This window comes from Neltuma alba, unplaced genomic scaffold, assembly GCF_004799145.2.
Source record: "Neltuma alba isolate B1F8T4 unplaced genomic scaffold, ASM479914v2 tig00001931_pilon, whole genome shotgun sequence".
NCBI classification, from domain to species: Eukaryota; Viridiplantae; Streptophyta; class Magnoliopsida; order Fabales; family Fabaceae; genus Neltuma; species Neltuma alba.
The window spans coordinates 8,645-36,377 of NW_021632674.1; the positions used below are offsets into that span (position 1 = coordinate 8,645).

A 27,733-nucleotide genomic window follows, 5' to 3' on the forward strand; every position below is an offset into this window, starting at 1 on the left:
TTTTATTACAAAAACTTAACCCCTCACCAGAGGCCATCGCCCGCAGTTGGCTATTGATGCCACGCTGACTACCGGCCGTCAACTGCCGGCATGGTGGCTACCACTAGGTTTTTTTTCCCCCTGGCAACAACCTTTTCTTTAGCCAGGGGAAATAACTTGAGAGAGTGGTGGGGGAGAGATATCTCTCCTTATCGTCATTTGGGCCAACCAAAAAGATAGGTGATCATTGAGCCACTAATGATTTCTTAATATTGTGATGCAAAATATATATATATATATATATATGTATAGAACTCTTTTTTGGTGCAAGCTCATGACAACGATTTATCTGAGAATGATAAGTCTTGGTTAGGAAATGAAAAATCTAAATTTTAGATTAGTAAGGCATTTTTTCTTGATACATAATGTGAAATAACATGTAAATTAATTAAAAATAATAATTTACCTAGGAATGCTAAGTCTTGATTGAGAAATGACAAGTCTTAAACTTAAGATTAAGAAGGCATTTTTTCTTGATACATAACATGAAATAATATGTGAATCAATTAAAAATGATAATAATTTATCTGGTAATGACAAGTCTTGATGAGAAAATGACAAGGCTAAACTTGAGATTAACAAAACTTTTTTTTCCTGATACATAACATGAAATAGCATGTGAATTAATTAAAAATGACAACAATTTATCTACGAATTTAATCTCAAGTGTAGACTTGTCACTCCCAGATAAATTGTTGTCATTTTTAATTAATTCACATGTTATTTCACATTATGTATCAGGAAAAAATACCTTGTTAATATTAGATTTAAACTTATCATTGTCAGATAAATTGTTGTCACGAGCTAGAGCCAGAGCAAGGGAGTTAACTTATATTTTTTTGGGTTAATATAAATTTTGATCCCTCAAATTTGAACCCATTTTGGTATTGGTCCCTGAAATTTGAAACTCATGGTATTGGGTCCTCAAGTTATATCTATTTCTGGCTGTTGGTTCCTAGTAGCTTTGGGCCGTCAAACTCACCTGAGTTGGCACTAACTCTGTTAACCTATGATGTGGCATCTGACTTAGCAAGTAAAGCTTGATGATTTGGTATGAGCAAGGGAAGGTTGACCTGGACAATACAAAAAACGAGTTATGGCAAAACACATAGTTGCACACACCAAATACTAAGGGTTTCAATTAGGGCATAAAAGTAAGAAGGCAGTTAGAGGTTCAATAGGAGCGCAGGTTGAAGCAGGCAATGAAAGCAAGAGGAGGAGCGGTTGGAGGGAGAGAAATGGCGGTAAAGGCAGAGAAATTTGGCAAAGCTTAGAGGAGGTTGGAGGAAGTAATTTTTTGTGCGATCTAATCTTGTAGTAGTCACATACTAGACCTGAACATCAAAACTCTTCTTTTGCTATAGTGAAGTTTAATGGCTTCTAGTAGAAGCTCATCTTCACCCACGATGGGTAGAGGAGTGGGTGAAAGGAGTGTCCAAAGATGCAGATGTGGAGATGAGGTTATAATGCTCATTTCATGGACAAAGCAAGATTACGGTAGAAGATTTCTTAAATGCCTAAATTTCAAGGTTAGCGAGTGATATGTTTATTTTTAAATTTGACTGAGTTGCTGGCCTTTGGAATTTCTCTCACAAATTTAATGGGTTCTATTCATATGTTTCACATTTAGGAGTTATGGGCATGCAATTACTTTGATTAGCTTGATGAATTGGTTGAAAATCTAATGCTAGATGAGTTGAAGAAGATGGAGGAAGAGATTGTTCAGTGTCAAAGGAAGCTGAAGAAATTGGAATGGATAGTTTATGCTATGGTTGCTATAAATATATTTCTGTTGTGTAAAGTGTTGATGTTGCAACAAACTTGGCTTGTTATTTCTTTTTGGCTTAGAATGAATTATGATTATGATGTAGTAGGAAGTCGAAATTTCAATGGTTTCTGTAAACTTTTATTTTCCATTGTATTGTCCCTACATGAATTTGATTGTAATATGTATGGAAACTCTGTTTTCTAAACTGGAGGATTGGCTATATATGTGTATATACAGACATGTAAACTTAACATATTTAATGATAAAGTCAAGAAATCAATCATTATATATATAGTTCATTGACCAAGTGGTCCAGAGTATACAAAACTTGATCTTTTTGGAAAAGCAACTTTGACTTGGGTGCTATAGTTGATCTATGAGAATGAAGAGGGAGACCAACGTGGGCGGAGTATTTTAACCACTTGGAGCAAAGCATTATATAATGATAAATCTGTTTTGCTACAGGTGATATTTTGTAAAGTAAAGCAAGCAAGAATAACAGTCCTTGCACTTTTTTGTTTTTTAACCCCATTTTTTTTAATGTTAAGAAATTATTAATGACTCAATGGTCACCTATCTTTTTGGTTGGTCAAAATGACTATGGGTGGTGGGATCAAATCCCAACCCCATCACTTTCCTTAAATAATTTCTCATAGCAAAAAAAAAAAAATGATACTACCAGGAAAAAAAAACCCCTACCTATGGCCTACATGGCGGTAGCGGCCTGCCACTAGCACGGGTCACCGGCAATGGCTTCCAGTGAGGGGTTGATGTTTTTAAAATAAAAAATGGCATTTTTTGTGATTTTACTTGAATTTTAAAATTTCAATTTGGGTTTACTTTCCTCCTTGTCATTTTTAATCCTTACCTTCGCGAATTAGGATTTCACAATTTTAGGCTTCTTTTTTTTGTTGTCATTTTCCTCATATTTTTATCTATGAAAAAATTATAAAAAGTACTGAATAATAATATCAAGAACTTGGGTGCTGTTTGGTATGAGGGAAATGGAGAAGAAGGAGGGGAGGTGAGAAAATTTTTTAATGAGTTTTTAAGTAGAGAAGTGAGACTGAAAAATTTTAATAAAGAGAAGAGATAATATACCAAGGTAATAAAAATTAATTAAAAGCTTTTAATCCCGTTTTTTCAATTTTTTGAATCGAGCTCATTAAAATTTTTCATCCCCTCCTGTATCCTCCATTTTCCTCATATCAAAGGAATCTTTAGTAGACATTACCTAAAAAAATCATCTTCATTTTTAATTATAATTTATTGTGGCTGAAACTTTGATCCATTTTTGTTTCGGTCTCTCAAATTTTAAACTGGTATTAGTCCTTAGAGGTGTAATGGTATAAAAATGTGCTAATGTAAATAGAGTTAAAGTGATAATATGAACTCATCAAATGTCATTTAGTTAGATCTTGTATAAACAACAAAAAAAAGAATAGGTCTTCAAAACGCAATGCAAAGAACAAAAAGGAATGGATTCTCAAAGTGCAACACAATGAACAATTCCTCAAACAAATAATGAGGAAAAAAAGGAGGTTAAACAGTTGCATTTTAAGGACCTATTTTTCCCCCTTTGTTTGCTATCTACGTAAGACTTAGTTACGTGCTATTTAGTGAGTCCACATCCCATTTTTAATGTCGTTTATAACACTTTAACAAATTTTAACACCATTATATTTTCAAAGACTAATGTATTAAGACAGACTGAATTTTAGGAACTAAAACCATATATGTTTGAAATTTGAGAGATGAAAAGTGAAATAGACCTAAATTTTAGAGGCCAAAAATTATATTAACCTTTTTGCTTATCACCAATTAATTACATGCCTACAAATATTCATTTATAAGTGTGTAATAATAAGCAGGGTAAAAGAGTTTAACTTAAACTTTTTTATCCTTACATATATAAATACATATCAGTAAATACACACACCCATGCACATATCGTGGTCTAGAAATGTTTTTTTTTTTTACTAACAAAAAGCTTAACTCAAATTTGAGTGTTGTGTTTTGGCCAAAAAAAAAATTTGAGTGCCGTGCATTTAGGATTTTAAAAAAATGCCTTTTTAGAGAGTTTTACACCTATGCGGTCTAATTTGACTTGACCCAAATTATTCGAGGTTTAATATGGTCTCTCAGAACCAATTCGTTTAACAAAAAATAAAAACATACTATTAAAAATGATAAAGTTTAAGTGAAAAGTTGTATACTATATCCGTTCTTTAACATAAGAGTTAAATAACTAATTTAAAGATATCACAAATGTGTGTTGGTTTTCTTAAATTATCCTCTTCAATCATATGCATTGGATGAATAAAATTGTTTCTTAGTGAGAGCCCTTTGTAATTAATAGAAATATTTTGAAAAAGAAAAAAAAGAGGAGATAACGTGAGGTTATATTTAGAATCAAATTTAACTCATCGACTAACCTTATATTAAGGATTGAAAGTAATATTTTAGAGAACAATACAAATTACTCAGCATCAGAATAGAATTATGGGATGTAATTCACTTGCAAGTTCATGTTTATCTGATCTTTTGAAACCTATATTCTGTGCCTGCCCGGACATGGCTTTGGTGAATGCGGATGCAACTTTCCACAAAGAAAGGTTGAGAATAACTAAGGAGCACCAAACAAAAGCTTCAACTAATGCCTCTTTTCCTTTCCATCACCCTTTTACTTAGTGGGACATGGATGTTCCCTTTGCTTTTCTCACTCGCTAAAATCGCTTAGTTCCTTCAACCCCACGAAATTTTTTTTTACTACTTTTGGACTTGAAAAGATCTATATAGAACAATAATTTATTCAAAGGAACTTCAGAATTAATTTTTTTCTTTTTTGGCTAAAGCTCAAAGTTATTATTAATGTTTCTAAGTTATTCTACTTGGCATGAAATTTTTTAAAAATTTTGTGAGAAAAAGTAATATTTTTGTCTTTATGATCTTGATTTGGTTGTAATACTATCCCTGAACTTTGATTCCTTGCAACTCAATTTCTATAATTTAACCATTTAAAATATTAATATTTATATTTTAAAGTGTGTGCCTCATGAATTTTAGAGATTAGAGCTTTAAAGTTTAGGGACTAAAATGCATAAAGTCAAACTGTAAAGAGTAAATTATAACTAAGTCAAAATTATAGAGACTAAAAGATTTTTTTTTTTCCTTTTTCTACCAGAATTTTAGAAGTCATTACTTGTGCAAAGTTTTAACCAATCTTTTCTAAAGTAAATTGAATTCTATATATTCATGTATGTGAAATGTAAGTGACACAGATTTGATAGTGTGTGAGATTAGCTCTCTTCATTCTCCTTTTCCCACTCTATCTTTTTCTAGATATATATCCATTATTTTGATTAAAAAAGATTTGTGTTACTTTCTCAAGTGACAAAGGTAACAAGGTGGGATGTAATAGAGATTAAAATTTTAAATCCTTCCATTAAAACATTGAGAAGGTTGTGTGGGAGAGGTTTAAAAAAAAAAAAAGAGTTAAGGTGTAAATTGTAAATTAATCAGAAGCACTGAGCACTTAGTTTTTTTTTCTTTTAATACAAGTTTGTTCTGAAAGTTTTAAACCATAACAATATCACCATCTACTGTTAAAAAACTAATATTAACCATTAAAATAATGACGATAACTATTAATGTTTTTACTGACAAGAATCAACATTAATATGATTTTAAACTTTTAGAATAAATTTGTACTAATTTTATTAGTTCTACAGAAGACTGTGTTTGAACTAGTGACTTGACTAGTAATAGAGTTACTCTTACCATCAAGTGAAAATTCCGAATGGCAAAACAATGATAATTTTGATCCTTAAAAATCCTTTTTTGAAAAATACCTTCCATATAAAAAAATATTTTTTTTTCTCATTTGATTCCATTGCATACTATCCAAATAGCCTCTACCATAGATATATGTTTTTCTCATCGATATTAATGTAAACTATAAAATTTCCAATAAAATATAGTTCTTCTGTCAAAATAAAGTATATTATTTATAAATTATGATTAATTTGCCTCGTCTTGTAAATCATATAGAACACGTAAGAAAATGCCCCATTTGATGGAAATGCTTGAAGAGAGAGGGATTTCGGAGAGGCAATAAGCAAAATGAGCCTTGGGCCTGTGAGCTAACATTGACCCAACTTGGAAAGAGTGTACGGAGTCATAATTCATGGGGTGAGGCCCGGACCAATGGCCCATGGCCCAATCTCAAAATATTCGTTACCATTCATTAACTGCTATGTAATAACCAAGAGTGGTTGAATCTACCAAAAGGACTACTCCATACCTGTGCTCATAAAAAAAGTAAAATAAAACAATTTATAGCTTAATATAATTGAATTTCTAAAAAATTTCCTCAATGTGCAATGTTTATATTTAAAACAGCTGATAACCTAACATTTAAATAGCTTTAATGAAGTCTAACACAAAAAATATCCTTGAAATTATTTACACAATTACATGTCAATGGGAGACGTAAAGAATCCAAGTGTCATAAACATTGTTTTTTTTTACATGTATCTGTCAGATTATAGTGAGACTGTTTGATTTATAACAAAAAGAACTACAGGGATAATATCCCAAAGAATAAAATAAGAGGAATGATGGGGACAAAAAATTACATGTTTAGCTACCTCCTAGCTTGAGGTTGACTTGATGTCTTCTCACTTAGAACTGATATTTGCTTTAGGCAGGTTAAAGCATGTTGAGCAAGCACCTTGGTGTTAGGATTCCCATGCTTAAAGGCTTCAACCAAGCCCCTCACAAGAGACTGATTAAGTGAGTACTTAGGTATGTGATTTTCCACTCTCAATATTTTCTCTATGATCCAAACGGTCTTCTCTTGAAGCTCGCCAGATCTAGCCTCTGTGAAAAGATTGATCACAGAATCAACCACACCCAATTGCGCAAGCTCATCAGCTGCTCTCTTGAAAGTATTTGAAGAATAATCCAAAACTAGTGTTGAAAGTGCCTCCAGTGCAGCAATTTGAACACTAGTGTCATTGTTATCATTGAGGAGATCATTTAGAGGCTTTATACAGTTGCTCCTTAGCAGGCACAATTGACTATCTTCCTCACAGTAACTGTTGTGAATTGGACATGAAAGGTTCTGATAAGAGGTCCTCCCACACATGAACAGGAGGGAATAGCAGAAACCATTGGAACGTGACGGTTCAGCGTCCCTAGAAGTAACTGTCCTTCCAATTTCTGACAAGCTTTTTAATCCAAGAGCAGCAAGTCTTTTTACCTTTAGTTTGGAAGTATACTCCAATTGTTCACAGAAAATGGTCATGAGACGATTTTCTCTGATAATGGTTAGACTTTGCTCATCAAGGTTCGTAGTGAAGTGAAGCAAGAGGCCAAGAAGACCTTCCAGCAAGCTTAATGCAGTCTGCGAAATCCTTGCATTGGAGCTATGCCTCTGGTTCTTGAGAGTGGAGACGATCCATCTAATGAAATCACCTCCCAAAAGCGATTTAATATCATTCTCTGTTAAGGAAAGGTTGGCGAGTATACATGCTGCAGTTGCTCTCTCCTCCTCTGCAGATTGATCATCTAATATTTTTTCTTTGAGCATGGTGAGCTTGTTGGAAAGTCTCAGCTCATTTCCTAGATCTTGACTGAACAGTTCAGATAATAGTCTCAAAAGCTTCAAAGCATACATTCTGAGTTCGAATTCTGGGTTTTCAAGAAATTGTGTGATCGTTTTAAAGCCATCCCCAGATTTTATATGCAAAGCAACTGACTCTGTAAAAATAAACAATTATATAAATAAATAAATAAATATATAGCATCATGCAGCATAATGCGGGCCAATTTAGAAGGAGATACATGCATAAAATGCACACAGCTATATAACGCAAGCATTCTCACTTCATTAGTTTATCAGGTCACAGCAGCATCCTCTGAATGTCTTTATACATGTACTTATTAATAGACTAATGGAAACCCAATACTATCAAAGTTCGACAAGAAACAAATTGATCGAACATTTCATGACATGGAGTAAGAGAGACAATGAACGAACACATGATAAAATACTGCAATATTATTATGCTATTAATGTATTATAAGCTGGTTGACTAGAAATTACCTGATGCCTGCGGGGAAGATGTTATTCCATAGAGAATGCGAAGAACATATACTTGACATTGAGATGACACCGAGTTTAAAAGTTGCAGAAGCTTGAAAACTACACTTTCTGACTGCATTGAACTCCCCTTCATGTCAGCAGATGCTAATTCCCAACGCCCTGGCTTTGATACTATATTTGCAATTGTTGAAGCAGCTAGTGTTTTAATTTCATTTGAAGGCTCCTGGCCATCAAATAGAACATCAATAAGAGACGGAAAGACTGGAGACTTGACAAGGATGGTTGCATTGTCATCCAACCCTGACAAGTTATATAATGCTTGCAGACTTGGTTCTCTTCCTTCTGGCTTCGACAACAAGTCAACAAGTACTCCAGCACTTTGCCTGGCAATTTGCTCTTTATTACTGTTTGTCAAGGTCATCCTTCCAAGCAGAGACGCCATCTCTATCTTTACAGCATCAGGACCTGCCCCAGAATTTATCCAAATTCAGTTTGTTTTAATATTTTATCGCTTTCTGCAAAAGCAGATGTCTTAAAGAAAAGCTGATTAATAATCATTAGCATCCACTCCATCATGATTTTATATTTTTGCGGCTGGAATAAAAAGATAATACTAGAAAACATACCATCATGCAACCGTGAAAGTAAAGGTTCAAATCTTCCAGATGCTGCTAAACGTTGCACATTATCCTCCACCCTCTCCAACTGCTTTAAGACTTCCTCGGCTAACTTGGACAAAGCAGGAAACTCTAGATTTCCTGCCATACTTGTGAGGAGAACCAATGCACCTTTCTCTGATGCAACTCCTATGCAATAAGCTTCATCGCTGGAGAACTCCAGTAATAACTTCACAGCATACTCCCTCTCTTTCTCTGAGCTACCAGTAAGACTGTGTACAGCCAATCTTGTGATACTCCCTTCGAGCATTATTTTCTAGAGATACATAAAACTTTGCATCAGAAACTGTGACATACTTGTTAAAAAACTATTGCCAACGAAACTGTGGAGTTTGCAGCAAAATTTTATATACAGTAAAATAGATAGTTTGTCATTAATTGCTTCTCCTAGTTTTCAAAATAGCTTCTCTCTGTCACTGATAACAGCATCTAAAGAATTGTGCGACAAGCAAAATCATATTTTTGTTCCAATAGAAACTTTCAAAAAGAAAACTGACATTTTACCAGGAAACTACTTTGAAGAGCTTTCTGCCAATATTTGCTAATAAAAAAGCAGAGTCAAAGTAAATGAACGACTTCAGTCATGAGTGATGAGTCAAAACTTATCAACAACTTAGACACTTAATTTTGCCACGCCATCACATCTTCCATTGTTTGTGCTTCTTATTATGCTTTTCTCAGTAACTTACTCACTTCCTGCAGTGGTTTTTGCCGTAACACATTGAATAGGACTCATTGAAGTATTTAATTAAACAAGGGCGTTCCCATGCCTTCAACTTGCAAAGTACTAGAAAGGCGGCAGTAACTGCCGGAGCAGCATACGGTTTAGAAGCTTTGCCGTAGAACTGTAAGCAAATTACATAATCATACAATAACTTTAGGATTCTGAAATAGGGTTCAAGAATCTAGATGGAAAATTCTCTCCCAGATGAATCAGTATCGGGTGCTAACAGAGAAATCTGAATAAAGCAAACGCTATATATTCTGATTTACGGCCGGGGTTTTGACCTCATGTCATAGTACTGCTCACATAAAAAAGAAATTATTATTAATAGGTAGCCAGTTAAAATATTTTATCATACCATGCTACCCGTTTTTACGTGAAAAAGGGAATTAATGTTATTTTAACAAGATATATATCCGGTTATCCCATCCTTTGAAGGCTTGGGAGAGGAAAAAGTCTTTTTCAATCACTGACTGAGAAAATGGTAAACAATGAAAGACACTGACCTTGCTTTCTTCATCTTTAGCCATACTAACTAAAGCCGTCAAAGCTTTGCTTCTCAGCCGTGATCCAATAACTTTTGAGCTATCAGTAAGAAGCTTCCCTATCAGTTGTACAATTCCAGCATTCCTGATTACGTATCTGCTAGCAGGATGTTCTTCTGAAACCTCATAAATATTATCCAAAGATCTCTCAACGTGATCTATACAAAGTGGCTCCTCATTCAAATGGTCAGCAGCAGATTTGACTCGATACTCTATAACCCTGTTAACCCACTCATCTATTGCCCCTGCCAATCCAATATTGGGTTTCAGTTCCAAGGATTTGAGAACCTTCCCAGTTACAGGACAAGTTGGGTCACGTGCATCTTGAATACACCTGTCGAACCAGTACTCTATAGCAGTCCGTTCATAGGTCTGGGAAGTTTCCAGAACTACGGGATTCTTCATCACTTCCTTGGTCAATGGGCACAGAAAATTTTTGAAGGGGGGAATCGCTGCATCGTCTTCAAGGTCGAAGTCCAATTTTCGAGTCTCAATTGCAGGTTCAATAGACCAGTTATTCAAAATCCTTTCAAGGGAAACTAAAATCCGCCGCTCTGATAAAGAATTTGAGCTCAATAGGTCATTCTTGAACAGCTTTATTTCGTTAGACAACTCTGCATGATCGTCAGGGTCAATTCCCAAGGCGCGAGCCAAATCCATGACAATAGCACTCTGCACCGCCTTGGTTGTTGGTCTTCCAACCCCTTCTTTTTCCAGCGTACATTGAACTCTCTCTTCGGTCTCTGTAACCTATTTTCAGGTACATTCAGGACAAAGAAATTGAGAACAGACGAAAATTACATTTCCTCAGACATAAATGCATCAAAGTAAAGAGAAAGGGCGAGTTACCCTGAACTGAACGAGCTTCATGTCTCTGGAAAGATCCGAAGCTTTCTTTTGGAGGTCAGGGTCGTCTTGAAGAGCCTGATCGAGCAAGGCGAGCCAGCCTCCTATGGAGAAAGTGTGCTCCTGAAGAGATAAGCACAGCGACTTGCAGTTGATCAAGACGAATATCTTGCTTCTTTTCTCATAAACGGAAACAACTTCTGCAGCCTTGGACAGATCACTGGACATTCCTTTAAGGGTGGTCTGCACCGACGACGGGAAGCTCCCCGGCGACAGTGATTGAAACGACAGGAGTACCTGGTTGACGACAAGCTGAAGTCGCCGGGCCAACCCCGAGAACTGTCGGGGATTATCAAACGAGTAATGGTGTTCGTGATCACAGAGATCAGTCAATGAACGTTGGATCGATTGTACGGCAGAAACCACCGAGGAAGCCAGATGTTCTGACGTCATTTACCGGAGAGAATTGGAGATGAAGGTGGAGAAGAGAATGGGAAGTAGAGAAGTAAGAAGGTTTTGGTTCGATGTTGACGGATATGGCCAAAGCCGCCGGAGATTACGGTGAGTCAAGTTTCGCCGTTGCTTTGCGCGCCATGGCTTTGAAGAGTCAAATCTTGACTCGTGAAAATTCGATTTGTACTGATGATTGATGATTACAGCTTTACAGGTGCCGGGAAGACCAAAGAGGCCGGTGAGGACCTCTTCTTTTCCCTTCTCACCTTCTTCCTTTCTCTTCCTTTTTTTTAAATTATTGGGTTAAAATATTTCAACAATTAAGATTTTAATTTTTATAAACTATTTATTAAAAATTTAAAAAATATTTAGTATATTTACAAATTATTAAAATCAAAATTTAATAAATTTAATAAATTTTATAATTTATTTATTTTTATAATTTAATATTTTAATAATAATTTTAAAAAGATTTAAATTTGAACTATTAAAATATTAATCTAATAGTTAAAAAAAGAACCGGAAGGAAGAATATGAAAAACGAAGAGAGGAGATTCCAAACCCCCAAAAGAGGAATTAAAATTTGTAGTCAACAAAAAAATGATGCCTCGGTTATTTTAATTTTTTAATTTTTTAATTTTAACATTATATAACTTTTTTATCAAAACATTACAAAACTTGATTTTTGAAAGATGTTTCAATTTGTCCCCAAAAAATGTCCTAACTATTTAATTTTTAATTGGAAAAAGTCCATTTTGTTATAAATATTATGCTGTGTGGACCATCATAACTCCATAGCCTCCTAGGATTCCATCTCATGGCTAAAATACTATACTCCTTCGATCTTTAATATAAGACTCATTTAACTAATTTAATTAGATTAAGAAAGTTAGATAATTTAGTTAATTATAAGAAAAGTGACATATTTTCCTACAACACCATAATCATCTTTCTTAATACCACCTCTCCCTCATCTACTTAATTATGGTTGAGGGAGTATCTATAGGGGTAATTTAGAGGAAATTGATAAATATGAAAAATGAGTCTTATATTTAGGATCAAAACCAACTCAAAAATTGAATCGTATATTAAGAACTGGAGGAGTACTTTATAACTCCCAAATTGAAGAGTTCTTAATATCTATTCCTTATAACCTCCAATTGTATAATTATGTTACTTAATTCTCTTCTTTATGTATTTGTAACTTTCTACGTTAGTCTTCAATGTTGGGGGTCCTATAAATAGGAGATAATGTACACAAATTTGAGATAATGAAGTGAATGAGAATTTCTTATTTTCTCCTCAAATCTCCTCTTATTTTCTCCATTTCTATCATCTTAATCTTTGTACTTTTCTAATTTTCATAGCACATGATTAGCATTATTATGTTGTTTGTTTATATATATCTAGTTTATCTTATGTTGTCATACATCTATCATGACATTGTATATGATTATGCACTTTGATTTATATGTGAATTTATTTGTTATTTATATTTAGTTATAAATTTGAATGTAATTAATTTATTTAGTTACAATATTATTTTGATTCCATTTTATTCAATACCTATAAGCTATAATACTTTTGATCCTGTAATTAGATGACCAGAAGTCATATTAGTTTTGTAATGATTCTTTTGTAAAAAAACAGTATGGGAGCCTTTAAACGGCATGACAAAAAAAATTTATGACACTTTGATAATCTAATAGTAACAAATATCAAAGTTCAAAGGCTATGAAAGCTAATGGTTTAAACATTAAATAACACAAAAGAACTTTATTTGAAAGATTTTTGTTATAGTCCTAAAGACTAATGTTTAGAGAAATTGATTATATGTTATTGAAAGCAAGGAATATGCAACATACTTTTAAAAAAAAGGAAAAAAACAAATTCTTTTATTAAAAATATATATAAGTAATACTATTTTTTTATTATTAAATTATAAAATAAAAAAAGAAATAGCTTTCCACCAAATTCGGTGGAAAGTTGGAGCAATTGACTTAAGGAAAGATTTTTGGGGAAGGATAGTAAATGAGAGAAGAAAATGGAGAAAGGGTAATTAATGAAGAAGAAAAAAAGAGAAAGGACAGTTGGATAAGGAATGAAGCAGTCAAATATAAGAGGATGAGGATGATACGAAAAGAAGAGAAAGAGATAGCGAAAGGCAAAAAGGAAAAGAGAGCAAGAAGTTGAGTTGCAAAGCGTGATCTGAAGATTAGGACAAGATTTAGGAATCATTTAGGTACACAAATATATTTCTTTTTATCAAATTTTCTTTATAAGTATTTTCTATATATTTAGAGCTTTATATTATTGGTATTATTATAATGTTTAGAGAAAATTGTACTGTTTGGGTATGGAGTAAATATAGAATTTTGATAATATATGACTATAGAAATTCAAAGATACATTATATTTGTTCAATAATTGTTTTGAGAATTGTAAATTAAGATTTTAGTTAAAAGATTTATTATTCAAAGACACATAGAATGTTTTTACTGATTAAATTTAAGTTAAATAGTTTATTTGAGTTATTCAATATATTATTGAGGTTTTAATCCGTTAGAATATTGAATAAGTTAAAGATCAAGGAGATGAGCAAACCTGAATTTAGTAGAGCAAATTTGAATTTGATAGACATTTTATTGCAAAATTTGCTGCAATTTTATAGGAAATTCAAATATGCTTGAGCAAATTTGAATTTGATGCAAGAAAATTTAAATTTTCTTGAGCAAATTGAATTTAATGTAAGGAAATTCAAATTTACTGCATCAAATTTATTCCGTTGTTAATCTATTGCTAATCTCTCACAAATTTTGTCACTAAAATTAGCAACATAATTCAGTGACAGAAAATTTTTGTTGCTAAATTAGTGAAGGATTAGTAACAAAATTTTATTTTGTCGCTAAGTTAGTGAAGGATTAGTAACAGAATTTTATTCGGTCACTAAATTAGAGATGGATTAGTCACGGAATTTTATTTTGCCACTAAATTCTATTCCAAGCCCGTCGCTAATTCTGGTTTAAATGATTAGTGATGAAAAAATTCCATCACTAATTTCCATCACTAACTCTCATGTTACTAATTTTCATCGCAATTTCGTCACTAATCCGTCATAAAAAATATAAGATACATATATAATAATTATTTTTTAAACTTATTATTAAAATAAAAATATAATATATCATAATTTTTAAATAATATATTATACAAAAATTAACAAATACGAAATTGTATTAGAAAATAAAAATAAAAATATATAATATACTTATTATTTTGTTAAATATTTGCATAAAAATATAAATTATTAGAAATTTTTTACTAAAATATAAAAATTAAATTCAAATAAATAATAATATATTAAATTATATAATATATATTAAATTATGTATATAATAATTATTATATATATTTGTATTTGTTATTAGAAATATTATATATATTTATTTTTGTATAAGAATTTTGCAAATGCTTCTCAGCTCAACTAGTAAAGGCTTCAGCACAAGCACAGGAGGTTTCAAGTTCGAACCAACTTCTTCACAAATTGGCTGCGTTTGTGACGTGACGATAATGTGGATAAGGTAATAACATGGCAGCTCATAATGATAGACATGTAGCGATGACGTGGACACTATGATGACATGGCTGTATGGGAGAGAGGAGGAGTTGAGGTGGCATCCAATGATGACATAATGGATCACAATGATAGACACATGGTGATAACGTGAACGAAGAGATGACATAGCAACATGGGAGAAAGATGAGTTGGTGAGGTGGTAGTCATTGATGACGTGATGGCTCATAATGATGAGTTGGGGACATATCATGGAATGGAAAATTCGAATTTCGAACCTTACAGTTATCTTCCTATAATTACAGAGTAGAAATGAAATGGAAGACTCGAAGCTTACAAGAGCGTGGGGGGGGGATGGAGTGACAAACAGTGCTGCTCCTTTCGGCCTTCGAGACATTGAGACTCTTGAGAAATGAGAAATGAGACTGAAAGGCAAAGGGAGAGGGGGGGAGGAGCCGCCGCCGATGGTGAGAGGGAAGACTAAGAGAGTAGAGAGACTGGACATGCCCTCGTCGACGGGACAAGGAGCCCAGATCGGAGATCGTACGTCTTCAAAATATTATAATTATGTGTGATGATTTATATTAATTTTTAAAATTTATTATGCACAAATATTTTTGTAATTGCAAATAATCCACTTTTGTGTTTACCGAAGAAAGAAGCCAATCTTTGATTGAAATTTGATTTGTATGAGAAGGCGGTTTTTTTTTGGGAGAATTACATTCAAGTCCCACATAAGAGAAATAATCACTACAAAGTCCCAAGTAACAACCTGAGACGCCTGTAATAACAAGTCCTACAGTGATAATAACAAGTCCTACAGTGAGAATGACAACCTCTAGGACTTGTTTTTTAATTATGTGGGATCTCATTGTAATTCTCCCTTTTTTTTGGGGAAAATTACACTCAGATTTCACAGAAGACAATTAATTTCAAAAAAATCTCTAAAAATCCCGAAATAATTCCTAAGCCCCCGAAAACCTGTGTGTAATTAATTTTAATTGTAAAATTACCTATTTATCCCCATTAATTTGAACATAAAGTAATTCATTTACAACCTCAACAGTGGCTGTTGACAACCTGAGAAGAGGTGGTTAACAATCTCGGCAATGCCCCTGGCATCCCACAAGATGAGTTGTCAGGAGCACTGCAGAGGTTGTCAACCACTTCTTCTCGGGTTGTCAACAGCTACTGTTGAGATTGTAAATGAGTTGCTGTAACAAAATTAATGGGGTAAATAAGTAATTTCACAATTACAATTAATTACACACAGGTCCCTGGGACTTCAGAATCATTTCGAGATTTTTAGAGACTTTTTTAAAATTAATTGTCTTCTATGGGACCTGAGTGTAATTTGTTCTTTTTTTGGCAACAAAAATCAATTTTATTAATCACCCAAAAAGCAGTGCACGTAGTACTTGCATGGCATGCATTCCGTTTTTCTAGTTGTAAAAAATTTAGCTAAGTTGGGTTTCAGGAGCTCGTTAAGATTAGGACATATTTTCAGGCTCAGAGAGTACTTATAAAGGTATATACAAATAGTCCACCAACAAGGTCCTCACATCTGCAACAGAATTTGAACTTACGATTTTATAAGTTATAACCTGACTCCTTGCTAATTAAATCAACTCTTGGCTTTTGTACATCTCCTTACCCTCAACATATTAATGATTTAATCATTGTGGGGAAAAACAACTACAATCTGTCCTTCGAGTTAAGATTTATTTTAGAAATTTTATTAAATTTAAAATATAACAAAATATCTTTTCTTTTGCCATCAACGAAATATCTATTAAACTTTAGATTAACATAAAAATGTTAAACTTAATTGAAATTAATACGAGCAAGTCTCTACCAAAATAGAAAGTCCATAACTTGGCGGAGGGGTTTCATCAAAATTCAAAACTCAGATCACAATAACTTATCATTACAACAATGTCCTAAAAAAAAAAAAGTTAATCGAATTACAATCATTAGGTGATGATAGCATATGCCAAATTAGGGCCTAAATTTATATAATACTGCTATAATACTTGATGTGATTGTGGTCTAATAATAAAGGGGTACAATTCAATTAGAAGTTTGACTTCGTTTTAAAATAAATCTAAGTAGACTAATAATTTAGGAAACAATCACTTAAATCCAATTTAAGATTTGCGAATAATGAAAGAGAATCATAAAAAAAATGTCTTTGAATTTTAAAATTCTTAATCACTTTTGATTACTACACTTTAATAGTAATAAACTATATTTAAAAAGCAAATGACAGGAGTCATTTCTGATTTATGATTTTAAAATTTTAGAAGTATTTCTTTTAAATTTTTTCAATAATAAATGCGTGATTATAAAAAGATGCCGACATAAATCAACGCGCATCAAGTGTAATGTGAAGTTGGTGTGTTGGGCAGACAAGGCTTCAAAAAATCTCATTATTTAATGACAAATACAAGAATAAATTTAATCAAAAATAACATCAACCATGATCAATTGATCGTAAGAATAAATGTAATTCGGTTTTTCGGTTTTTTCCAGTTTTATCAAAAACCAAATCAAAAATTGAGTGCTTACCTTTTTACCATATATCTTAAAGAGAACCATCACCGCGATTGAATGCTAATAAAAAAATTATCAAAAAATTTTTGTCATAGGCTTGTGTTGTTGAGTAATATCATGAAAGTCATTATCATCAAGTAAACAATACAAATTATCCTTGTTGTTCTGTTCAATATTCTCACTCTGTCTTTTAAGAAAAATCGTTCTTATATGTTTATTTGGGTAAATATTGCTCTTCTTACTCTTTCCTTGAATTGAATTCCGATTACTGTCATGCTGATTTGAAAAAGAAAAAAAGAAGAAGAAAAAGTGTTGGGTCATTAATAAAAAGTTAAGGGGAAAAAAATCGGACTTACATTACTATAGAAATTATTTCATTATATATAAATATATTCAATTTTTAGCATGCTACTGATGATTTAAAAACTATATAAATAAAATTATTAATTAAAAAATATTATAAATATTTCTAAATGTTAGGACTTAGTAGGTCTAATAACAACTTGTTATTTTTTATAATATAATGGTACGTTATTACTCAAAACTAGAATATTATGGCGTCTCAGATTGTTTGTAGTAAAGAAATGTCTCCACTAAAAATTAATTCGAGAGCATTCTCATGAGGAAGTTCTACGGAATGGAAGGCAAAACACTTCAAAATCTGGGATGCCACATTTTGTCCAGAGGAAGATGATAAATTGAGCAGAAAAAATAATTGTTACAATATAAGAAATGCAACAAAACATCAAAAACAAAGTTGTGGCTCTAGGGTTCCCCAGCTTCCCAAAGACTCAAGTCTTTTTCCCATAGCTGCCACCTCATTTGCCATTCCTTGTCCAGTCCTTCCAATGGCTCTTAATTGATCATATCTTCTTTTCAAACGCTCCCCTCCAAATTGACTCGGAAACAAGTCAAATTCTTCTTCTAAACTATCAGGACTTGCTGCATCAAGACATGGTAAAATTTCAGCACAACTTCTACTGAGAATCATAGGTCCCTCACTGTGATCGGAAGGAATGGACTAACTTCTCAAGAACTTATGCCTTTCAGATTCATCCATTTGACAATCTTTCAGCTACCATATAAGGTTCTCAAGCAACATCTGTACCTTGTGTTGTCACTAAAAAAATCTATATGTTGTGCCAATTGGCAATTGAGATATGTCAACATTGCAACAACAAATTCACCTGGTAAAAGCAACAAGAATCCAATAAACAAAGCATGCAAAAAGTCCAATTAAAACACCCAAGTTCCTTTCTGACGTTGGTTTGAATATTTGGGGTATTTGAACAATTAGAAAATGAATGACAACTAAAAAAGTGCAGCAGCTATTGTATTTTCCAAATCTTTAATGCTGACAGTCCTCAAGATGCAACAAAGTAAGTAGAGAGAAGTGACAACATCACTTTGCATATCCTGAATCAACAAACTATCAAATATTAATGAGAACATGTTGCAAAATATAATTGAAACCCTTTAATGGATTCTCAATCAGAGAGAAAAGTGGATCAAAGAAATGAACAGAGAAGACAACAACTATCCTCTGCGAAGGAAGAGGCAATGGAAAAATCGAAAGCATAAAGATGCCATTAGTTATGAGCATCTTGACAAAAGGAATTACATCAAAGATAACAAATGTCAGTAAAATAGTAAAGGTTATCCTCAATTTCATCTACAACTGCATGGATTGTAGAGCTCCAATCTCACCATGGATTTTCTTTCCCATTAACCAACAATGCTCCTTTAGACACAAAAAAAACATAACTAATATTCAAAGGCAATTAAAAAAAAAAAATGATGCATGCATTAATTTATGAGAGAATGACACAAAAATGTCACTTAAATTTGAAAATTTTCATTTGGTCACCTAAATAATGAAAATTTCCATTTGAGCACACATAACTAAATTAAAATTTTGAAATTTGTTGAAAAGATCAAATTGCCCTTCAATTTTTTTCCAAACAAAAAAAAACCATCAAACACCCTCACCTGTTGTTTGGTTACTAGAGCTCCGACGTCGGCGGTCATTGCTAGAGTTCAAGCAGGCCGCTGGTTGCTTAAGCTCTAGCGACCAGCCAATGACTGATCACCAGAACTCTAGTGACTGATAACTATTTTTTTAGAATTTTTTCAAGTTTAATAATACGATTAACAACTTCGGTATATCATTTTAACAATAAGTTTTTTAAGAAATTCAAAAACTGACATTTTGATAACTTTAGTAACACGATTAACAAGTTCTTTAACGCTATTGACAAGTTTAGTATATTAGTTAAAAACATCAACCTTTATAGAAAATTAAGTTAATGGTGCTATAAGAGTTGTTAATATCATTATACGACTTGTTAACCGCATTACTCAAGTTGTAAAAATGTCACTTTTTGAAATTCTTAAAAAGCTTGTTAATTGTTATACCAAACTTGTTAATAGTGTTAAAGAATTTGTTAACTAGGTTATTAAAGTTGTAAAAATGTGAATTTTTAAATTTCTCAAAAAACTTCTTGTTAAATCCTATAATGAACTTGTTAATCATATTAAAAAACTTATTAGTCATATTATTGGACTTGAAAAAAATCCCAAAAAAAGTTGCTAGTCAACAGCCGACCATCGGAGCTTTGGTGACTGGCAACTCACCTAAACTCTAGTTTTTTTTTTTTTAAAGGATAATTTGATTTTTTTTAGTAAATTTTAAAATTCTAATTTCGTCGCGTGGGCTTAAAAAAGGGATTTTCCCTTGATTACCCACACGCTAAAGTCTTTCTCCGGTTGTAGGGTCTTCTTATCCAGGGACCAGCGAATATGATGCCAAGAAGAATCTTCTTATCCAGTGTGCACTTGCCATTTCCATCAATGGCCTTTCTTCTTACTTCTGCACTCGTCTCCGCCCATCTCGGTACATCTCATTCTGTTTATTTCTCTCCAAACTAATCCATCGATGGAGAAGAACCTAATCATACTCAGTAAATCAAAGCCTCCGTCTTTAACCCCTTCATCCAGTGTAAATGGCACTCAACTGGAGTTCTACCCCAAGAACATCAAACCCGTCTCCAGAGTCTCTTTCGCCAAAAATTCGAAACCAATCGATATCCGCTTGGATAAACTCTGCGTGGAAGGTCCCCTGAGCGAGGCTGTGAAAATTCTTGACTCTCTCGCTCAACAAGGGTCCTCTGTCAGACCCAAAACCTACATTAATTTGCTACAGTCCTGCATTGACCAGGAATGCATTGGGTTGGGTCGAGAATTGCATGCTCGGATTGGTTTGGTGGGGGAGGTTAACTCTTTTGTTGAGACCAAGCTGATCAGCATGTATGCAAAGTGTGGGGATTTGGAAGAGGCTCGGAAGGTGTTTGAAAAAATGCGCGAGAGAAATTTGTATGCTTGGTCGGCCATGATTGGTGCTTGCTCAAGAGGGCGGAGTTGGAAGGAAGCTATAGAGCTCTTTTATCGTATGATGGAGGATGGTTTTTTGCCTGATCAGTTATTGATTCCGAAGATTATGCTGGCGTGTACAAAGTGTGGTGATTTTGAGACAGGGAAGTTGATACATTCTCTAGCTATTAGATGTGGGATGAGCAATTCTATGCGTGTGAATAATTCAATTCTGACTATGTATGCTAAGAGTGGGGATATGAATGGTGTGGAGAAGTTTTTCGCCAATATGGATGAGAGGGATATGGTGACTTGGAACGCTATAATAAGCGGGTATTGCCAGAAAGGTGAGATTGAACAAGCTCGTGCATATTTTGATGCAATGCATGAGGAGGGAATCGAGCCCGGTTTAGTAATTTGGAACGTATTAATTGCAAATTACAATGAGTTAGGGCGTTGTGATTCTGCGATGGAACTAATGAGGGAGATGGAGAGTATTGGTATCACGCCAGATGTATATACTTGGACTTCAATGATTTCAGGGTTTGCTCAGAACAGCCGACTAAATCAAGCATTTGAATTGTTAAACAGGATGTTCTTAGCAGGGATAGAACCCACTGATATTACAATAGCTAGTGCAATCTCAGCATGTGCAACCTTGAAATCGCTAGATATGGGATTGGAAATCCATTGTGTGGCTGTTAAGATGAGTTTGGTTGGCTATCTACCAGTTGCGAATTCACTTATTGATATGTACTCAAAGTGTGGGAATCTGGAGGCTGCCCAGCGAGTTTTTGATATGATGTTAGAAAGAGATGTATACTCTTGGAACACAATTATTGGAGGATATTATCAAGCTGGTTACTGTAGCAAAGCCCATGAATTATTTATGAGAATGCAGGAGTCTGATGTATCACCTAATGTTGTCACCTGGAACATAATGATCACAGGATATATACAAAATGGGGATGAAGATCGGGCATTGGATCTTTTTCAAAGAATTGAGAAGGATGGGAACATCAAGCGAAATACTGCATCATGGAATTCTTTAATTTCTGGTTACCTGCAAAGCGAACAGAAGGATAAAGCGTTGTGGATATTTCGAAAGATGCAGATTTCCCATATCACTCCCAACTCAGTTACAATATTGAGCGTTCTCCATGCCTGTGCTAATTTAGTTGCAGGAAAGAAAGTGAAAGAGCTTCATTGTTGTGCCCTGCGTCGAAATCTAACATCCGAGACTTCTGTATCAAATTCATTAATTGCCACTTACGCTAAGGCAGGGTATATAGCATATTCAAGAACCATTTTTGAAGGTATGACGTCAAAAGACATCATCAGCTGGAACTCCCTGATTGCAGGCTATGTTTTACATGGTCAATCTGATTCGGCTCTTCAACTCGTTCATCAGATGATGAAGGAAGGATTGCAACCTAGTAGAGGTACTTTTGCAAGTATCATCTTAGCTTACAGTCTTGCAGGAATGGTGAATGAGGGGAAGAGTACTTTCTCTAGCATCACTGAAGAGTATCAGATTAGACCAGGTCTAGAACATTATGCTGCTGTAGTCCATTTACTTGGACGTTCAGGTAAGCTTGCAGAAGCTATGGAGTTCATAAGAAATATGCCGATCGAGCCCAACTCATCAGTATGGGCTGCTATGCTGACTGCCTGTAGATTTCACAAAAATTTCGGATTGGCAACTCTTGCGGGGGAACATCTGCTTACCTTGGAACCTGGAAACAATTTAATTCGCCATTTACTTTCACAGGCATATTCTTTATGTAGGAAAAATTGGGAAGCTCCAAAAGTGACAAAATCTGAGAAACCTATTGGGAAGTGCTGTGTTGAAACAAAAAATATGGTCCATACGTTTGTTACTGGTTCTGGGTCTGAACCTCTCTCGGAAAAACTTCATTCTTGGGTTGAAAGGGTAGCTTTAAAGATCAAGAAACCTGTTTCTGAAAATGGGGTTTGGATTGAGGAAGAAGAGGAGGAGGGCATTGGTGTTGTACATAGTGAAAAGCTAGCATTTGCATTTTCTTTGATAGATTCTCATCACCACGCAAATAAGGTAATCAGGATAGTGAAAAATTTGAGAATGTGTAGGGATTGTCATAGAACAGCTAGATATATATCGCAGGCATATGGGTGTGAAATATTTTTAAATGATTCGACTTGCTTCCACCATTTCAAAGGTGGACTTTGTTCATGTAAGGATTATTGGTAGAGTGGATGAATATAAGAATCAGTTTCTCCAAAATTCTGGGGGCTTACCACAGGGTACTAAATTCTTATTTTTCCGTATGATAACAGTCATTCTCTCTCTCTCTCTCTTTCTTTTTGGGGCCAGGAGAGTAGCTATTTTTGTTGTACATATCTTGTGATGATTTCTAAAGCAAGAGACAAGTGTTTTTAAATAATCTGATAACGGTATTAAATATAATATTTTTATCAAAATATTAAGGTGATGGTTTTTTTTGAAGGAAAAATTAATCTTTTAATCCTTGAAGTTTTGACTCGCTTAAAACTCAATCTCTCAATTATAACTTGTTATGATTTAATTTCTGAAAGTTTAACTCGCTTAAAACTCAGTTCCTCATCTTTTGTATTTTAATAATTTTGTCCTTATCATCTATAACCCATGCCAAGTCATCATTGAGCCATCCCACATGGAAAAAAATAAAGTTATAAATTCTGTTGTGGCTTTCCAACTTAGCTCTCCATGTGGATTTGACAAAAAAAATTGGAAAAAAAGAAATAAAGCTTTAGATTTACCATGAACTCGGACAAGAGATGACCGACGGCGACCTCACTTTCCCTCACTCTCCTCCTCTCCTCTTCTTCATCGCTTTAGATGCTTGCTAGCTAAGACAAGGAATTATCGAATGGGTTGAAAATGTTCATGTTCATCGGTCTGTGCAGGATGGTGTTGAGGATGATTGTCGAGAAGAGAAGGGGAGGTTGGTGAGGGAGAGTGATGTTGCCGTTCGTACTTCATCTCCAGTCCGAGTTCATGCTAAATCTGAAGCTTTATTTTCACATGGAGAGTTGAGCTGGAGAGCCACAAAAGAATCTGTAGCTGTATTTTTTTCATGTAGGATGGCTCAGTGATGATTTGGCGTAGGTTAGAGATGATAAGGACAAAATTATTAAAAATAAAAAAGACGAGGGACTGAGTTTTAAGCAAGTTAAACTTTCAGGGATTGAGTCCTAACGAGTTATAGTTAAAGGACCGAATTTCAAGTGAATTAAAATTTTGAGGACTAAAAGATTAATTTTTTTTAAACCAAGAAAAATGCTTTAAAAGATTTCCCTTCTTTTTTTTTTTTTTTGGGTTGCCAGAGGCCTTAATCTTATTTATAACTTATATTATTAAAGGTTTTTAATTCTTTATTAGTCTCTATTCTATTACTTTCATGTTGAGCTAATTCTAAAACTAGATTGCCTACACAAGCAACATTAGCCATCAATATAAATATAAAATAAAAAATCGCAAGCATTGAAACTCATCTCTGAAATTCCAAGTAAATTGTTGCTTCTGGTTACATGTCAAGAGAATATAATTGTGCTACAATTTACTCATCAAAGACACCAATTGGCATGAATGTTCTGACTACAGAATATAAAGTAGTTCTTGTAGAGATTCTTGTACTTGAGCTGCAAATTGCCAATTAGCACTTTCTCGCGGATCCTTGTGGCCTTTATATGTAGGGAAAAAAAATTAATTATTTGACTCTAATTTTAACTAGATTGTAATTAAGTTCTTAAATTTTAATTTAATACAATTCGGTCTCTGTCATCTTAAATTAGCTAAAACTTAATGCCTAAACTTTGAGTTTTTTTTTATATACTCCCTAGACTTTGAGTTAGTATATCTCTCTTTATATAGACATTTAAGTCCTTATAATTTTGTTTTCTAAAATATACAACCAATATTTTAAATGATTTAAATTATAAGAACTAAATTGTGTCAAGTTAAAGTTGTTTCAACCGAGCTAAAAGGCCTCCAATTAAAAAATAAAAAATGAGCCCAATTCCTATCCGGAGTAGGATACTCCCTGTTCGGTGTGGCGCATGCTATCCGTATATCCAAACAGAGGGGTGCCTGGCCTCCCGGTCTCGTCAAATACTTGTTTTCCTTTTGCCGCATTGACGAGTAGTGTTTGGCTTCCTCTCTTTTGCAATGGATCGTGCTCAGTTGTTGTTGCTCGGATTGCCACTTTTCCTCTTTTGTTCTGACCTTATCGGCCTATTCTCTCCGCCTCCACCGAAGCCTCCTCATGGCCGCCATCACCACCACCACCACCACCACCACCAGCAGCCGCCGCCACACTCGCAGCAGCGAACAGCTGTTGACCCTGGTACCATAGAGCTTCCCTCTGAGGTATGGTTTCGGTTTCATGAAGTGAATTTATCTTCGTTTGGAATATTTTTATTATTTCATTATTTGTCTTGTAATTTCAGAAATCGAGCGGTCTTGGAGGCGTGGGTCTTGGGAACACTGTCAACATCAATTTCTGTGCTTCCTGCTCCTACAGGTTCTTGTGATTTTACTATTCTTGAATTCTCTCTCTCTGTCTCTCTCTAATGAAATTCTGGTGCGCTTAGGTTGTCGATTGTTGTTTGTAAGTGATTAATTTGCGGTGACGATGATTCTGTTTTCTATGTGACAAACTTACATGTAATTCCATTTGTTCGTTTCTTTAATTGGGGGATTGAACCTGTCTACGAGTTTAATCTATTATTAATTGTTTGTTTACCATCTGCTTTGTAATTGGCCTCATTGTGTAGAGAATGCAAGTTCTTATGTGGTTGGTATCATCTGTTTTGGATAAGTAGCCAAGAACCGCTGCGGCAGAACCACCCACGTGTTTAAATACAATTTGAACTGTCTTGTTGTTTGATTCAAGGGTTGGACATGTAACAGTGAGGGTACAGCCTAATTTTTGAAGTATTTGCTTCATAGATTGGAAGTCAACAAGAGAGTTCAAGAAAATTTCTTCTCTTTTTGTTTCATATTTTTTCTCATATTTCGTTCATTATTTGCATTGTGATCCATAATTTTGTATTAAGAGAGAAAGATTTGCATTTTGTAGGGGAACAGCAGTAACTATGAAGACTATGCTGGAAACTCAATTTCCAGGGTTAGATGTTGTCCTTGCAAATTATCCCCCACCACTCCCAAAACGTCTGCTGAGCAAAGTGGTTCCAGTTGTGCAGATTGGTGTTATAGCAGTCGTAATGGCAGGGGAACAGATTTTTCCAATGTTAGGTTTCGTGGCACCACCTCCTTGGTATTATAACTTGCGTGCTAACAAGTTCGGAACCATGGCTAGTACCTGGCTTCTTGGGAATGCCTTGCAGTCGTTCCTACAAAGTTCTGGAGCATTCGAGGTTTACTTCAATGACGAACTGGTTGGTTACCTCCCTTCTGTCTTCTGTTTGCGAAAATCCTTTCTTTATGAATGGTGATTTGCTAGTGGATTAGATCCTCTGTTTAGTGAATACAACCTCTCATATGAATTGTGTCTCTATGCAAGAAGTGTCACTGAAGTTGCCTCATCAGCTTGCTTACCATGCCATATAAGCTTTTTCAGTTAATATTTGCTAGAAACTTCCCATCGACCATCATAAAGTTTATACATCACGTCTTGCTGGCACAGCTGTTTGCGTGAGGAAATCTGTAGTTATGTGATTTTAGCTCCAACATCATGAAACTTGTTTGAGATTGAGTCGTGGATGTTCTAGACCTTCTGTTAGTATTTTAAGAGTTCAATCCAATATCAGACTCTCACCATCTTACCTGCATATCCATTTCCTTGGAGTAAGGCGGATCTCTCTCTACAATTTTTATTCATCTCTTTGGTCTTTGGTTTTCCTCCTGTTTACCTCATAGGTCAAGTATTCGATTCGTGGATGAATTCTTAGGCTCCAGAATGCCGGACATACTGAATTAATCATACATGAACCATTATGTGACATCCAATAACCAATAGAAATAAATCCCTCCTTAACATGTAAAATAGATATGCGCTGTCTTTATTCTTTATACTGACATCTTGCTAATCTCTTGTCTTCACTTTGAAGGTGTTCTCTAAACTGAAAGAGGGAAGGTTCCCTGGAGAGATTGAGCTGAAAGAACTTGTTGGCAGAAAGATGTCAAACGCAAGGCTTGTCGCTGGTGTGCCAGAATTGTGGTCCTAGGTTCTTATGCCTTACATGAAAGATGCTAGTGGACTTCCCTTTTCTTTGTGAAGTAGATGCCATTATACCAATAGCCAAGTAATGTCATGTTGTAGGGTTTTCATCTCTGTAGTTAATAATACTGGAGCCTTAATTTTCCATGTGCAAAAAACCAATTTTTAGTTCTTTCAGGCTTGTCTTGAGTCAGATTCTTTTTGTTTTTTGGCCAACTCTCAAGTCAGAAATTAATATTTACACTAGGATATGAATTTGGATATACTTTTTAGGTGAAATGAAGAAGAGAATGAAAGAATAATCATTGTATATATCTAAGAAAAAAAACATCAAAATTATAATTTCAACTTTTCCCCCTTTCATCGTCTTCAAGCCAGCTCTAATTTCAAACTATAAATCTGTATGTGACGTTTGCGTTCTCTCTTTTCTTGCGCAATAGAAGTATGCTTAGACAAACTTGCTTGTTAACCAAACCAAAAAAGTACGTCATTGGGTGATCTTGAATTTGAACCCCACAATATCCTATTTTAATACATTTGTAAGTTTGATTCCGGATTCAAATTACTGGACATCCATGAAATTGTGCTGTGAAAGGATAATCAAATCGAGAGCCAAGTGATTTGGCTATGCAATGATATACGATGTCACATAACTAGGATATTGAAGTTAAACCGGAAAAAAAAAAAACAAAAGAAAAAATGATATTGAAACGACTCCTTCCCTCTGGTAGTCAGGTTTATAAAAAGCTTCACCAAAACATTTTTCTTGCGTACCAAAAAAGTCATTAAATAAACTGAGGTTTTTTGAAATCATTTTTCTACCAGCACTCCCAGACCTATCGCCAACTGGGTCGCCCCCATCGCACCCAAGATGAA

At 34.3% G+C, this 27,733-nt stretch overlaps 3 protein-coding genes across 3 annotated transcripts; 2 read left to right on the forward strand and 1 right to left on the reverse strand.

The window, feature by feature from the left end:
• Positions 1–6,244: 6,244 nt before the first annotated feature.
• LOC114714165 (U-box domain-containing protein 44-like) lies at positions 6,245–11,320 on the reverse strand. Its single transcript, XM_028898875.1, has 5 exons — positions 10,712–11,320; positions 9,824–10,612; positions 8,543–8,849; positions 7,917–8,381; positions 6,245–7,570 (listed from the first exon to the last, which is right to left on the reverse strand). Exons 1-5 carry the CDS (start codon positions 11,159–11,161, stop codon positions 6,453–6,455), a joined length of 3,129 nt encoding a protein of 1,042 aa, XP_028754708.1. The 5' UTR covers positions 11,162–11,320; the 3' UTR covers positions 6,245–6,452.
• Positions 11,321–20,223: 8,903 nt separating this feature from the next.
• On the forward strand, positions 20,224–22,920 carry LOC114714189 (pentatricopeptide repeat-containing protein At1g19720-like). The gene has a single exon (XM_028898918.1). The coding sequence runs from the start codon at positions 20,224–20,226 to the stop codon at positions 22,885–22,887; it is 2,664 nt and encodes an 887-aa protein (XP_028754751.1). The 3' UTR covers positions 22,888–22,920.
• Positions 22,921–24,828: 1,908 nt separating this feature from the next.
• LOC114714184 (selT-like protein) lies at positions 24,829–27,073 on the forward strand. Its single transcript, XM_028898906.1, has 4 exons — positions 24,829–25,044; positions 25,125–25,198; positions 25,757–26,075; positions 26,748–27,073. The coding sequence occupies exons 1-4, from the start codon at positions 24,844–24,846 to the stop codon at positions 26,862–26,864; spliced, it is 711 nt and encodes a 236-aa protein (XP_028754739.1). The 5' UTR covers positions 24,829–24,843; the 3' UTR covers positions 26,865–27,073.
• Positions 27,074–27,733: the final 660 nt, after the last annotated feature.